Source organism: Dermacentor variabilis, chromosome 8, assembly GCF_050947875.1.
Source record: "Dermacentor variabilis isolate Ectoservices chromosome 8, ASM5094787v1, whole genome shotgun sequence".
Taxonomy (NCBI): Eukaryota; Metazoa; Arthropoda; class Arachnida; order Ixodida; family Ixodidae; genus Dermacentor; species Dermacentor variabilis.
In genome coordinates, this window is record NC_134575.1 from 18,502,147 (window position 1) to 18,518,574 (window position 16,428).

The 16,428-nt window shown below is 45.9% G+C and overlaps 1 protein-coding gene across 1 annotated transcript; it reads right to left on the reverse strand.

Annotated features, from left to right (window-relative positions):
• Positions 1-2: 2 nt before the first annotated feature.
• On the reverse strand, positions 3-16,132 carry Pdi (protein disulfide isomerase). Its single transcript, XM_075701312.1, has 7 exons — positions 15,836-16,132; positions 12,181-12,650; positions 11,458-11,562; positions 8,203-8,328; positions 7,038-7,538; positions 5,281-5,370; positions 3-1,257 (listed from the first exon to the last, which is right to left on the reverse strand). The coding sequence occupies exons 1-7, from the start codon at positions 15,981-15,983 to the stop codon at positions 1,198-1,200; spliced, it is 1,500 nt and encodes a 499-aa protein (XP_075557427.1). The 5' UTR covers positions 15,984-16,132; the 3' UTR covers positions 3-1,197.
• Positions 16,133-16,428: the final 296 nt, after the last annotated feature.

The window sequence follows — 16,428 nt, forward strand, 5'->3', positions numbered from 1 at the left end:
CATGAGAGTCATGAAATGTTTTTATTTCTCATCTTTTAGCAAGACGCACATTCTCTGAGAGTTTCTGACGTGTGGTAAATGCCCAGCAGACAACGATTGTGTGCGCAACCACAGCCACAGTTTTTTTTTTGACAGACGACCCATCTGCTCACACACTCTTGCAAAAGAAAAAAGAAAATACAGGCCACTGCAATAAGACAAGTGGCGTGGTCTAAAGAAATTTTACACTCACACAATCCCACCGGCTCCGTCCACACCACATTTCAAAAGAAATTCTTTAAGTTAAAAAAAGAAAAAAAGAAAGCGAGGCAACAACTCCCAAATGAACCAACTGCAGTTTGCAAGGTGACAAGCATAGCAGAAATAAATACGTAGTGGGGGCCTGTAACAATAGCTTGTGCACAATGCAAAGACAAAAAAATGCCTGCGAGAAATAGGTGTCGCTCGTTTGTTTTTCTTGAGACCTTTTAAAAATAAATTGCACACGCGCCATCGGATAGTCGGGCCAAACTTCAACTACTCCTCTCAGCACAGCTCTGTGCTGCGAGTTGGTATCACGTGAGTGGTCCCTCTTAAAATTAAAAGGAAAACGGTACAAGAATACTACTACGAGGTTTGATGAGCATCAAGTGTACAAAAGCAACGGGAACAGACAGCGCAGTCCTTTTTTTTTTTCCTTGCGAAACCACAACCCCATGACACAGTGCTCGTCCGTCACAATAGGGTTGCGAGAAAAAGCAGAAGCTCGAGATGCAGTTTGGTCTCTGCTTGCGCCGAGATTGGAAGCACCCACTCAACATTTCCACGAGGTCCCTCTGCACGTTGACAACAGCGAATCACGGAAAAGCGGCGGCGAGTCACATTGAAGACAGTAAAAAAAATCAATGCTTTTTTCCTTGTATGTTTGGACAACGACAACAACAGAGATCAGAAAGGTAAAAAAAATTATAAAAAAAAGAAACGTATCCCAAGACGTTGACGGTATGGTGAAGGAAAAAAAAGCACGGGGAGGTGGCACTGGAGAGACGGGTATGACAATTGTGAGGCAAGGCTCGAAATGAATGTAGAACGTGTGACAGATTTAAAAAAAGAATGCAACAGCATTAAGAAACTAGAAAACATGGGAACATGGGGGTCGGGTTGGGGAAGGAGGTGAACTGAAGGGGGAAAGGTGGGGTGTTTGGCAAAGCCGTCTGCTCAAAGTTCGTCCCTCCGCTTGTCCTCCTTGTCTTCTTCCTCCTCCTCTTCCTCTTCAACCTGCAGAACAACAATGACAATGCCTGAAGGCAAATTCTCCCAACATGAACGTTTGAGAAAGAAGCACAAACGTGTACTGTATATGTATGTATTGCATTTGTGTTAACAGAAGTTTACCATAGACTTGTGAATATCAATGAAGATTTAAACCAAAAGGTGCACTAATGGCAACACCTCGTAATGGCGTAATTACACTACCAACAGGAACAATGCTCACAGTAACAGTAGTTTAGTATAGCAAACAGTTAGAACAGTAGGTGCGTTAATGGCGACGTCTTGCGTTGCTGTGGCCAACGACACACAACGCGATTAACTTGCATTTCCCGATTCATGGCACACGGAAACACAAAAATGACTGAACATTTTTCTGCTGTAAACATGCCAGTAGCAATAAAAGTAGAATGCTGAAAGTGATTATGATAAAGGTCTCAGACCGTTCTGCTAAACACGGCACCCGTAGGATGCCCACATTTGCACTGCCCATCGCACCTGCGACTTCCGATGTTCAGGTAGATTGCCTTGGGCTACCACATCCGCGAAAGCAAGTCTACGATATGCCACGGCTTTCCTAACGCATCCAACAGTCCGAGGAAATGATGGGAACAATGGGCCTGTTTTACATTGCCTTAATTTTGTCTATTTGACTAAATGCGCGGGCATCATGTAGAGCTACGATGAATTTGCAAACACAGCGGTCGGTGTTCTGCTGCATGTAATTACAGCACCGCGTTGCTTAAAGGGACCCTGAAACGCTTTTGACGATTTTCTACAAACGTATTGAGTAGTTAGAGTAGGTCCTTCTGATCATTAATTGACACATATAAGTGCTCCGCGTAAAGCGTGTAATTTATTATAAGGTTTTAAATATGCACATCGCTGCCGATCGCAGCGCACTGCTCGGCGGAATTTTAAGCCGCCCCTACCCATATGACCGAAATCACCCACACGACGTCAGTGGGGCGAGCTATCCGATTGGCTGACAAGGGCGCGTGATCGATAATTTTTCCAACTTTATGGTAAACAAATGATCTTCGTAATAGTTTGAATGTTAGTTAATTTGTTTTTATCAAAAGAAAGTAACATAAAGAGAATGCACAAGAATAATTTTTCAGTACACTTAAGCACTTCCGGCACACAGCATGTGTCGTCTGCTTGTGTTACAACGTACTCCATTTTAAAGAGAGCGCCGCGGTCAGAGTCGGTCTCAGTCTTTTCGCGAGCACTATGATTCGACTTTGTTGCCTTGTGGACTGCAAACGTAGCGACTGGCAATATGTCAAGCTGCGACATCGTGTCCCTCTGCAAGGCAGCGTACGAGCGAACTGGCTGCTGCGCATCGGACTGCCGCTATCCGATCGGCGCCAGGATTTGCGCGTTTGTGGCCGTCACTTTACACCGGAAGATTACTAACGCAATAGCGTTTCCCGAGTCCGGTATTAGGGAAAACGCAAGCGCAAGGGGACAGAGTCTGGCCGCTTGACTTTGCCGTAACGGGATGAGCCATGAGATGAGCGGAAGGGCAAATGCGAATGGTCTGCACGGTGCAGCCACCTGGTGGCACAGAGCTCAACCATACACAGTAGCAGCAACGAAGTGTATTCTTTGCTGCTGGTGTGTATTTTTCGCAGGAGTGTAACACGTTGTTTTTATAAATGTTTAAAATGTTTTACACTTGGTTAGAGCAATATTAGCGCTTTGTTTGGCTGGTTAAGCGCTGCACCAACAAGTGTATCGACCGCGCAGACCGATCAGGCCGCTCACGTACGTCTACGCTAAACTTCCTTCATCAGCTTGAGTTTATGCCTGCAGTCATTTGCCGAAATGACCAGCTTGCCTGTGGTTACCGGAATACAAGACACGTTCGGCGCTACGACAGAATGCTCGCAACGCACGCTGCTTCGATAGCTCTCGCTTGGGGTCGACGGCCAAGCGGCTAGCGGAGCGGTCTCGCGCGGGCGGGGGCGGGCTCCAAAACAACCGGAAGTGGACGATGTGACGTCGCATCGCGACGCTGAACCAGTGAAGGCGGAGCTTAGCCCCACTCGCTCGGCGAGCGAGTTGAGGAGGAAAAGCATGGCTAGGGAGGAGGGTAGCTTCTAATCGCTTGTAGCTCCATTAATACGTAACGCTTCACTTAAATTGTGGTGCGAATGTTCCACTTAAGCTGTATCCTACGCGTCTACAAAATTTGTCCGAACCGTTTCAGGGGCCCTTTAAGGTTTCTTGCACATTACTTGAATATGAGGAAGGTAATGCACTGCCTAACCCCCCCCGTATGTTTAATATTTGGAAAGATCCCAAGCGAATATCCCTCAGCAGCAGGGCCCCTTCCGAGTCAAGACGCACTTGGCACGCCAATTCAGTTCCGGGTTGGCAGGCGTGAGTCTCGTAGCATTTGCACAGCTGCGGGTTCCAATGATGAGATTGATGACATGTAGTCCAACAGAGGATAACAAAAAACAAGGAAAGCTCAGCCTCCTACTTTGCACCAAGAAAGAAAGAGAAAAAAAAAAAAGCAGATGCAGAAGGCAGGAGATGTGTACAGTGATGAAAGATGAGCGCAGCCAGCTAAGCACACAGATCCCATGCACTGTTGTTCAGCAAGCAGCCCCCCTTCTCCCTGCCCCAGCGCCCAAATGGTGGTCATTTTATCTTTTCCCTTTCTAGAACACTAGCAGGAGGTTTCTTCTGAATATTGTAAAACGAGAAAATGGGCTAGCAGGACGTCTGCTGAATGGGCTGCTTGTTCAGGTGTCTGCTTGAACTAACTTGCTGAACAAACTTGCCGAATTAGACCTTCCGATTACGTAGGTGCTTCTCAGTAACTGGCGAAGACTTCAGTGTCGTGATACTTAACCAGCGCTTTGTAAAATTGAGAAGTAAAGACCTATCGAGCTTTCATGCATGCATCTCCAAGCCTACACCTGCCAACCCGTGAATTTCAAAATTCATAGAAATCCTGTGGATGTGACTGGAAAGGGGAAGCGATAGCACACAATGTTAAAATATTTTGCCCTAGGTAATACTTTTTTTGTGGAATACACATGTACTTTGTTGATCTATATGGGTGTGTGTGCGTGTGTGTGCATACACGTCTTCTTATATGATATATAAACACACACACACAACAGGTGACAGCAAACTTGGAACATCAGAGGCTGACAAGTAACATCTTTTTAGATCAGAACGATGTTTAAAAGCTAAACCCCACGAGAGCGATCAGGCGCGCGACGACGACGGCTTTGAGCGACAAAACGGGCCGTTGCTTGAACAGAGCACTCTGTCTCGTCGCTCGATCGCTCAGTTCTGAAAATCTAGAATTTGTCGCCCGGGAGTGCTATAAGCAACTAGCCAAAAGTGTGAAGCCAGAACTGGATGTACATTAGTCAAGTACTACAGATTGTCGCACGGAACGAGCAAATGACCAAATTTTGGTATGTGCAAGGATAAGAACCTATTGCAAGAAGTTCAGAAATATTTTATGCTGCTCTTTACAACAAAACACATCAACCTAAAATAATAAAGCATGCGTCGCGCCAGTTGCGGCGCACATTTGCTGCCCTCGTATCGGCAACGCCGAGGAGACGTCGCCGAGAGTCTTTGCTCGCGTGGGGTCTGACTTGTAGGCAACAAGCGAACACGACAGCCATCTCCATCGTGTCACTTGTTGCACTCAAGAGCGTTTGCAAGGGGGTTTATGCTTAAGACTTTGCTATTGCAGATTTCACCTGCTTAAGGAACTAAGTATTGAATAAATTTGCTAGTTTGGAGAGCACTGTCACACCGGAGGGTGGTGCAAGTACCACCACAACTTCGTTCTGCAAGCCTTTTCTTTTTTAATATTGTGCTGCCTCATACTTCGCCTTCAAAACCATTCCGTGTATGGAACGTATTTTTTTCACAACATGATGCAACATTCATGAAATCATAGAACAAGCTCAGATACCTAAACTTCACGAAAAGATTGGTAGAGCCGGCAGGTGTGCAAGCCATACAACCTGGGCTGAGACAACGGAAACTCACCTCCTCAGGAGGCGCCTGGCCGTACTCGCCGTTGGTGTCGAGGAACTTGGAGAGACCCTCGAGTGTCCGCTCGCCATTGTACTGAACAACCTGTAAAGAGAAAAATATGCAAAATTGACAGTGAATAAGATGGCAAGAACATTGGTATCCCAGGCAAACCAAAGAGAAAGTCAGAATTATTTTCTCCTAGTTCAAGCACGGAATTAAAAGTTGTTTACACAAACCCCACGGAAGATGCAAGTGCTGGCAAGAAAATGGAAAATCCATTTCGTGAAGGATATTATTAGCGTACAGGTTGAAGACACCAGACAAATGAGGCATTTACCCGGCACAAACTACAGCGCAACTTCACAAAAAGCCAAATGAAAAATAAAAGGTGAAAGAAAATACTCTTAATAGTGACAGCTAAGAAGCGTCCACACTACACGAAAACGAAACTCAAATTGGCTTTGAGAATACGTGAAAATGTTTTACATTCGAAAAGTGACTACAGTGTGAGAAAGGGCAGAAGCACTAAAAATGACAAGATGGCTGTGCTTTCGCGGTACTCAATCTTATTAGACAGCATAACCTTTGTCAAAAAGGACTGTCCTTTACTGTATTCAAGCTCCATTCTAACCACGGCAAAAAACAAACAGTCAGCCGTCAGTCCATGTCATGACCTTAAAGCCCTGTCCCGAAGCGCACTTCAACAGAATGTCTTGACATTCACAATGTAATCACTTTCACAAAGCTTTTGATCGACAAACTGAGTGAGGCTATAATGCAAACAGCAATGAAATCTCACACGAGTTCAATTTTTAAGCGTATACGTTTTGCGACCAAACCAGAGCTGCCATGCAAGCAACAGCATATTTTTAATCAACATCAATTAGATTGCCCATAGCAGATGACAGGCACACCTAGCGACTATCTATGGTCTATTAATAAAGTAACAGCAGGTGCCAAGGGAAGGGGAATGCAGTTAAGAGTGCCAAAGTGATGAGATTTTTAGATTAGATTTAGAAATTTTAGATTAGGTTGGCAGGAATGGGATGCAGTCTGCTCACACAAGACCGGGGTAATTGGAGATTACTGGGAAAGGCCTTTTTGCCTTACAGTGGACATTGGCTGATGATGAAATAGACAGGCAGATTGTGTGGGCTCCTGGTAATCAGGTACCAGATGAGAGATATCAGATAAATACAAACTATGAATACAGGCTAGACTTACGGTAGACTAGATTAAGAGGAATATCATGCCTGTGCACTGATAATGAAATGGATAGACGGATTGCATAAACTGACTGGTTATACAGGTGCTACATAGATTGAAATAAATTACACTATGAGGTTTTAAGTGACAAAACTACGATAACATGAGGCAAAGCGGGGGACACCAGTTTAGTTTTGACCACCTGGGGTTCTTGCACCTAAGCATTTTTGCCATTTTGTCCCTCTCCAAATGGAACCGCTGTGACAGATCGAATCTGTGACCTCAAGCTGCGTTACATCGCAGCCCCTGTGCTACCACAGCAGACTAAGCAATCTGATGAATTCAACAAGCAAACTGCATGGGCCAACGGTTGATCAGTTAGTGGACAGACCACATATATAGATGGATACAGATTAGATACACGGAGAGATGCAGACTAGATAGACAGGAAGATGGATAAGGTCCGAGTGCTGATGATGAAATGGACAGATGGATTGCATGAAATAACTTAGTACCAGAGGGTTAGCATGCACGTTCAGAAGCACTACTGCAGCGTCCCTTACCTCGTTGCTTTCCTTCTTGTAAAGCTTGATGGTGGGGAAGCTGTCAACCTTGGTGTGTTCGAGCTCGTTGGCCGTGGCGTCCATCTTGACGATGAGCACATCATCGCGGTCCTTGTACTTCTCGGCCAGCTCGTCGTAGATGGGCGCCAGCTGCTTGCAGTGGCCGCACCAGGGGGCATAGAACTCAACCAGAACATCCTTGGTCTTGTCAAAGACGACCTCATCAAAGTTCTTCTGCACCACCACCTTGACGGGGTGCTTGTCCCAGTCGTCAGGCAGCTCCTGGGACAGCAGGCTCTGCTTGATGGTGCCGTCGAGCACACCCTTGACGAAAGCCTTGATATCCTCGGCCTTCAGGGAGTCCGTCTCGGGCTTGAAGCGGGTCATGTCTCCCTCGAGCTTGATGAACCGCAGGGCGGGAACCTGGTCCTTCTTGAGGCCAAAGAACTCGAGGATACGCTCGTGGTCCTCGTCATCAACGTCGATTGTCACGAAAAGAACCTGCAATGAGGGGAGAAGTCCGCGGGAGATGTGATAGTGCACAGTCAAACCCTGCTTGTTATAACAAGTTGTATTGGATGGAAAAAGATGTTTATTATATGTGGTACTCATTCCACCGATATGGTACATGATGGCACACACCAATATCAGAAAAAATTTGCAAATGTTAACCTCAATTTCAAAACAAGTTCCTACTCTAAGTTTTTGTCAGGAGAGCAACGGTTACGTGACGGAATACAATGAGTAAACAAAGAATCAAACTCTCAATTGGGAGAGCTAATGTGTCGAAAATGAAGCAACACTAATAACACAACAGCTGCGAGCATCATTGGCAGTCGTTAAATCTAATCCCATAGGCAAGTCCATCGGTTATTCCCACAGGAGTCGCCGATTGTTACAGAGCGATCACTGACGATTACATGAACTGTAGTCTGTACAGCGATATCTGCATTGCATCTGCAACCTTGGTGTTGCGATCTAGTGCGTGCGCTTGGTTGCATTAGAGCAGATTGACAGCATGATGAAGTGGCTTCTTTAAAATTTATTATTATTGTATTATTTTTACACCTCAACCTTCAGCTAAGACCAGCTATTTCAGATGTTGCACATTAATCAGGGCAAGGCGCCCGCGACAGTTATTGCTGCAAAAAAAATCACCGCTTACCTGGTGCCTGAAGGCAGTGGCAGCCTCTTTGAAGTTTTCCAGAAGGTCCTTGAAGTCGGCACTCTTCTTGCTGATGAAAAGCAGGTTGTGCTGACGAATCTGGCCGCTGAACACATTTTGAGCACTCTGAAACAAAATCCCGAGGCAGGCAGTTAGTGAACCGTCACCGCATGGCAAACTACTCTCTGTCCACCAGGCAATCACTGTACGTGCACACTCGGAACATTCTACGGACTCATCACAGACAATTAGGCTTGTGCAAACAGTACTTATTGAGATCGAATTGAACACCCATCGCACAGTGTCAAAAGCAAAACAAATACATGTGCAATAGCTTTCAAATAATGAAGGCACTTTCACCATCAATGCGAAGCAATGTTCCTACCCCCGTTTCCACAATGTTAGCAAGTTTGTCACAACATACTATGTTATGAAGCATTGTTTCTTAAAAGTCCAAATGAAGCTTTCGGAACAAGTGTTTGAATCCAGAATTATTCAGACAAAGCGAACAACTGCAGTTTACAAGGAAAAGTATGGCTCCCCAAGTGATACTATATAGCATGCTGCACAATACCAACTGCAAGGGTCCAGGAAAACTGGAAGAATGCGAACATTATACTAATCCACAAAAAGGGAGACATTAAGGAACTGAAAAATTGTAGGCCTATTAGATTACTCCCAGTATTATATAAAATATTTACCAAAATAATCTTCAATAGAATAAGGGCAACACTGGACTTTAATCAACCAAGAGAACAGGTGGGCTTCACGAGAAGACTCCACTATGCACCCCCCCATGTCATTAATCAGGTTATCGAGAAACTCGCAGAGTACAAGAAGCCTCTTTATATGGCTTTCATAGATTACGAAAAAGCATTTGATTCAGTAGAGATACCAGCAGCCATAGAGGCATTTCATAATCAAGGAGTACAGGACGCTTACCTAAATACCTTGGAAAATATCTACAGAGAATCCACAGCCACCTTAATTTTACAAGTAGGAAGATACCTATAAAGAAAGGAGTCAGACAAGGAGACACAATCTCTCCAATGCTATTCACTGCATGCTTGGAAGAAATATTCAAGCCATTAAACTGGGAAAGTTTGGGAGTAAGGATCAACGGCGAATACCTCAGCAACCTTAGATTTGCTGATGACATTGTTCTATTCAGCAACACTGCGGACGAGTTACAACAAATGAAGACCTTAAAAGGGGAGTGCAAGAGTGGGGCTGAAGATTAATGTGCAGGAGACAAAGATAATGATGAATAGCCGGGCAAGGGAATAAGAATTCAGGATTACCAGTCAGCCTCTAGAGTCTGAAGAAGTATGTTTACCTAGGTCAACTAATCACAGGGAACCCCGACTATGAGAAGGAAAGTTACAGAAGAACAAAATGGGTTGGATCGCATACGGCAGACATCGTGAGCTCCTGACTGGAAGCTTACCGTTATCATTGAAAAGGAAGGTATACAATCAGTGCATTTTACCGGTGATGACATCTGGGGCAGAGACTTGGAGACTGACAAAGAAGCTTGAGAACAAGTTAAGGACTGCACAAAGAGCGATGGAATGAAAAATGCTAGGCATAACTTTAAGAGGCAGAAAGAGCAGTTTGGATCACAGAACAAATGGGTGTAGACGACATTCTAATGGACATGAGAAAAAAATGATGCTGGGCAAGTCATGTAACGTGTAGAGAAGATTTTCCCCTTTAACAAGGGTCATCTCAGAGTGCTCTAGCAGCACTACAAAGGCTGTGCAAAAGAGCAACTAACCGTTATTGTTAGCACGAGCTAGCTGTACTCTTAGACAACTTTCTGCGGCAATGAACACAAAGCTACAGAGGCAGGGGTTCTGCACGTGTTACTGCGCCGAGAATGCCAGTAGCGTTTGACAGTGCATTTGGTTCCTTGGAACAGATACCGAATCGGCAAAGCTTCCACTCGCGTCAGCTTTGCATTTGCCCAGACACACGAGAGAAAAAGCAAAACATTTAACACTCCAGTGGTGGCTGTGTCTCAATTTGACATTGTAAACAGGGTGTTTATGTTCTTTTTTCTAGCTAAAACCAACAAGGAAGGAAATCTGGGACTTTTCTTTTTTAGAAGCTACTCCGGATGGCGTGGACACGCCGGCCCTATATTGAAAGCGATCTGTGATGGGGACAGAGGGATAGCTTCGTACGAGTACGCTGCGTTTTTGCCACTTAGCTCACACTGAAGTGAGAGTCAGCACGAAAGTAAATTCACTGGCCGCTGCCGCCGCACTTCCTCACTCCAGCGTTTTGACAGCGAGTATGTGTGGTGATCGAGCGAAATATGTTCACATTTGCTTGTGCATGTGTCACACCATGCTTGTTAATTTAGTTAGTAAGCGAACTATTACAAGTTTATACAACCGATAGATCTACTATCCTTACTTCGTATAGCTGTCTGCTAATTTGCTATCGCAATCGATGTGTCGCCTTTTGGATGAGACCAACTTTTTCGAAAGCTATTTGTACAGAATAGACCAGGACGATTCCAAAGCACTTAATACGCAACTTTCTGGTGTAACATCAAACTATCCAAATCTGTTTTTATTAAAAACCAACAATTAGCCCGGCATGATAGGTCGAAATGGCTCAGGCCTCGCCCATACAGGCATAAAAACAGATTGGAATAGTTTTACGTTATACAGGCCCTGGAGACAGAGACGTCCACCCGCCGAACCCACAGTTGCACGCGCCTTCCTAATATCTAGTTTGTTTGCAGTGCCCTCAGCCTACTTTTCGTTGTTTTGCGCCTCAGCTAGGGAGCACCACCCCACTCAGCCTGCTCAAGCGTATTTCAACGCACTCTAAATAGAGCCGCCCTGGCTGTTCCGACAGCAGTGACGAGCCGGGAGTGGCTGCGTGCACGCCGGCCACTTGTGGAAAGTCCAGTGTTACGAGCGCGAAAATTACAAGATACTCTGTGGGAGGCACTGTTGCACGGTGTGCGGAACGTGAACGGCTGCACTCTTTTTTGAAGAATAAATCCACTTGCTGTTCGCGACCATTGGCGAAGCACACATGCCGAAGTCGCTCTGACGCAGCTTGGTGCGAGAACTTGCGTTTGTATCAAAATGGCACAATTGGCATAGGAGTCCCACCTCTGTGTGTTATACCCAGGATTAACTGTATTCCAACTCCCTCCCCGACGCCCAAAACCACCTATATGCGAGCTCTCACTCAACTTGGCAAGCGAGTTGTAACAAGGCATGCAGTACTCACTTCGTGTGTGAATTCCACAACTAGAGGCAGGCTGTTCAGCTGAACAAAGGTTTGCACGTTCTCCGAGGTGACCTCCTTGTCGAGCGTGTTCTTGCCCTCATCGAACTGACAAAAAGAAAAAAAGAAAAGAAAGAGTCAAGAACATCAACATACCTGTTATCGTGCACAAACAGCAACGTGCTCACTGACAGTAGAAGCTGCTATTAAAATCATGGTCACTTAGCTAACCATTGACATGTGACTGAAGTACACAAAACAAGTTTTATCATAAGAAGTTTGTAATGTAAACCAGCTATCAGGGAATGCGCCCAATTTACGCTAACAGCCACAACCATTAATAGAACGATACATATTTTGATGGGTTGGTTTTAAAAGTAACAGAAAGCAGTTGGAACCAAACAGCGGTCACACATGCACGCACACACGCACACACACGTTACCCCAATTCACGCATAGAAAGTGGCACATTTTCATCCTCGTCTGCAACTCTCAAAACACAGATGATGTAGCCAAGGTTCTATGCAATTATGTTGAATTCCATACATTTGCATGCTTTTTCGACTCGCTTTTTCCATATTTAGCTTCTGAATGCTGTAGTATATTAGGTAGGTACTCAAACAAATGAGTGAGCCCTGCTAACAGACAATGGTGACCAAGATTTACGCGTGCATCATGAATCTTTCACAGCCAGATTGCAATTACTCAACGAAATACAGCACTGACCTTCTTGAAGAGCATCACTCCGTCCTTGTTTGCGCCCAGCTCCTTGTAGACGACATCGTCTGAGGTGATGGCAAACACGTGCCTGTCGACAGCATCCGCAGCCAGTAGGAACTGCTTTGCCTCCTCGCTAGTCTGGTCCTTGAAGAAGCCCACGACGGTGACCTCCGCGCTGTCTACGAATGCCTTGGCCTCATCGGCAGTAGCAAGTGGCTGTGCCGAAGGTCCGGTCTTCTTCTTGAGCCAGCGGACCATTTCCTCGGCCGTACGGCCACCCTTGTATTCGAGCGGCTTGCCGTCGCGGAAGAACTTCAGCGTCGGGTAGCCGTGCACATCGTGCTGCTCGGCAAGCTGGCTCTCAACGGTGGCATCCACCTTGGCCAGCTTGATGTCCGAGCCTTCCTCCTCAAGCAGCTTGGCTGCCTTGGCGTAGTCGGGCGCCATGGCCTTGCAGTGTCCGCACCAGGGGGAGTCTACAAATTTGGCAAATGGTTTCGTTTTTAACAAGCTAGATACAGAGCCGACCACGTGAAAGACTGCACAGCAGACTGTTGTAAGTTGCAGACTAACTTCATAGCACCAGAGCGCTTTCTAAGCTTATCACACCGTCCCACATTTTGCAACTAACATTCCACTTTCTTCAGTGTCCACCCTGGCTTCTCTAATGGCTTCAAATGGCAGTCATACAGTGTCCTAGCAGTGCTACAAATGTCAAGAATAAGTGGTCTTACCAGTGATAATGAGGCTTCACTGTAACATGCTTCCAACGGAGCATGTTACACTCTCAGTAAAGCTTAGCTTGTCTTGTATGGCCTTCGAAGTACTGGCAAATTGCTCCAAAATGACGACAAACACACCACACGAGATCATGCTTGTTCTGTAATCACGGACTTCGACAAGTCCACTAGTATATTTTTACCATAACCTTCCTCCAGGCCACACTGCTTCAGCACCATGTTGCCTTGAAATATACACTAACCTTGAATGCGGTGTGCAAGCAATGCACAGTGTTGTAATCTAGTGTTTTATCTATGCTGCGCCAGTGCTACCAAATCCCTTAAGATCACAGGACAAGTCATATCCTCCAAAAGCCTACGGAAACTGCCAAAATTTGTGGCTAATGCCTCCTTGCTCAGCTCTGGAAAGTATAATGTCCCAGGACTATGGAAGAGGACAAGACCACAGGGCACAAGCCTCCAACGAAGGCCTGGAAGCAGGCAGAGCGACCTAGTGGCCAAGTTAGTGCTAACCCATATACAGTAAATATGTCAAGCCGACTCCTAGCACCCTCTTTGAATGGTCCTCTTAATTCCAGCTAGAGTGTCATGCAATCTCACAAAAACATGCACTTGTCCACAGACCCGTCCGTGCCAGGCAAGCATAATGAAACGATTACTTTCATTCATATGGTACACCACTCGTGAGTAGGCGACTGATCACACAGGCAAAACACTATTGGGACCAGTGATGAAAGCCTTTCAGAGGGACCGAAACTGCTATAGAACAGTTGTCGTTGGGCACACAAGTTTACGGGACACCAAGTTCCATGACAAATGTGAATTTCTGCTCTATTAAGGCATGGCGCTCTTTACTTAATGGAGCACTGTGCAGGTTACAGAAATCACTACAGACTGCAACTTTGAATTTAAGGTTATGTGACCAGGCTTAACGAGAATTCAGCTTTTTTTTTGCAAATCCCACAATCTTTCGTGGCAGACTCTACATCCTTTTGGCCCTGCTTTTGTGCCAATATCATTCCTTATCATATGCCAACCTTTTCTCAACGGCTTACTTCAGCCTGATCTACTTATGTGCAAGGTTATGCTCTAGAATAGGGTAACATGTCAGTTACTATACAGTCTTTGCTGGAGCTTTACATTATGTGGTGGTGCACACACATGAGACCCCATGTTATAAACACTGAGCTGTACCTAATTGTGAAACACCACGGGTACGTCAGCCCCTGTTTCAACACAAGCATATTTGCTACGCCTAACTTGGCATGCATACTTTTGGCAAAGCCCATACATGCCCTACCTTATTTAAAACATGTGTTACGAGAGTAAAAATGAAGGAGATGGACCCGCGACGTATGAATGGGAGCCAGTTGCTTATGAACTGGTTCATGTATGAGTGAATGCAGTAAGATGACTATCTTGAACATTTGCAGGTGCAAAATCAATGGTGTCATCTGTGCTTTAAAAACTGGGCCAGCCAGTTTAGATCACTCGATTCCTTTGATTCACTTAATGTGTACAGAGAAAACAAACTCGTGCGACTACCATTTAACACTGGTTCCCCGAGTGCACTTGGAAATACGATCCATGCTAGTTTAAACTCTTAAATTAGGAGATATATGCAAGATATCAGCAAACCATGATGCTCCTGATCTAGCAGTGCAAAATACTCCATGTGCAATTGCTAACATGCAGGATTGAACTAAACAGGGCAGCCCTTGCAAGTTTCCTGGACTCATGCTTGCACTGCAAGATTTAAAGTGGGGCACATTAAATTTTAGTTTGCAAGCCATAAACAGGGGCAGTTAAAACTGCAAACAATAACAGATTTCAACTAAAAAGAAAGCTTTGTAAATCAGTTTTCCAATTAAGGTGAATTAGCATATGGGCGCATGGTTAATTGATTATTGAGTTCTTATGGAGCAAGGGCCAGTTCTAGCCAGAGTGTGCCAAAAGGCGCGAAACTAAGAGGGGTCTAGTTACAATGAACAACGGGCAAACAGGAAGACTGGACTGCGAAAGTCCACTAACATTACGGCTAGTCGAGCAATGAGGTAGACGGCCGCATCTAAAGATAACTGTCGGCAAGGTCGCGCGCGTCTTCGAAAACCTGTTCAGCTCGCTTTCTGCGAATGACGGTGAACAAACGGTCTCATCAGTCAAGACTCGGAATTAGATTTCGCAAGCGACCGCGACAAAGTGCTATAAATTCGGGCTGGCTGTACACGTCCAAGTTCCTTTTAATTGAATCGGAAAGAGCGAGAGAAACGGAATTGATAAAACAAGCTCGTTTTTTTTCAACGTCGCACGAGTCGAACCGGGAGAATCCGTGCGATTCGACGTCGCTACGAGAACCGAACCCGCCTGTGTGGGCGGCAGAAAGATAAGTCAATCCGTGGATAATATGCGACAAGCCAGAGAGTTTAGATAGCAAACGTCCGATCAGGGGTTATGAGCGACTTCGTGGCCGAAGTGATGTGCCACGCGGCGAACCCCCGGTGTTAAAAGAAAAGAAAAAGCGGTACGCCGCATCAGCAGATATTGCGGCGACGCGTGTCCGCCACCGGTCAACGCACTGAAGTGGCCAGCGGATGGACCGTCCTCCGGTTCGACGCTTTCGAGCCGTTGTGGAGAAAAAAAAAAAATAATAACACGAAAGCGTGCCGAAAGGCTTCTAAAGACGGCGCCGGCTACGCGTTTACATTACTTGAAGGCCAGCACGGCTTCACGAACTCTCCCAGTCATCCCAACTTCCGCGAACTCACCCCTAGGCGGAAAGTCCGTTTACTTTACACGGACCACTGATGCCGATCACAAAACGAAATGGCCAAACGGTACCGTTTGGCCATTTGCAACTTAGCGCTGTAACGTGTTCGCGACAAGGAGGAAAATGCGACGATGCCCTTTTTCGTCATACTCACAGAACTTGACAAACACATGCTTGTGGTCCTTGATGCCCTGTTCGAAGTTGCTCTGTTTCAGGATGAGCACGCCGTCTTCACTCTCGTAGTCTTCGCAGCTGATCGCCGCTATGCAGCACAATAAGCTGATTAATCTTAGAGAAATCATGGTGTATTTTCGGAGACCCGAGTCCACAGGTGAAATAACGGCCCGGCCGCACACGCACCACCTCTCTTTCCTAACCCCCACACGAGTGTGACAAGACAATCCCCACGACACGAACGTGGCACTTCGAGAGCCCGACCCCCCGCTTCACGGCGCATGCTCAATTTATGGGAGTCGCCATACTCGTGTTGTAGCACCATTGGCGCATTCGCCGTCACGTGACGGCGCGGTTTAAAAAAAAAAAAAATCTTGCGAAAAGTTTGACGGTTTTGCGAAACGGGTGCATCAGTTTGCAACACTGTCCGCAGTACACACTCTTGCGGAGACATTTGGTCCGATAAGTTAATTAGTTCGAGAGATTCATACAATACGCCGAGCACGAGGAAATGCCGCGCACGCGGTAAGCGGCCGCGCGCTGCCAAGGTGCATGTAGTTTACGTTCTCTTTA

What these genes read in the sequence shown, in the direction of transcription:
- Pdi (XM_075701312.1), bottom strand. Translation starts at nt 15,983, where the DNA reads ATGATTTCTCTAAGATTAATCAGCTTATTGTGCTGCATAGCGGCGATC. An exon ending in GCATGTGTTTGTCAAGTTCT is followed by an intron (nt 12,651 to 15,835) that starts GTGAGTATGACG and finishes CCAAATTTGTAG; the next exon opens with ACTCCCCCTGGTGCGGACAC. An exon ending in ACAAGAAGGAAAGCAACGAG is followed by an intron (nt 5,371 to 7,037) that starts GTAAGGGACGCT and finishes TTCTCTTTACAG; the next exon opens with GTTGTTCAGTACAATGGCGA.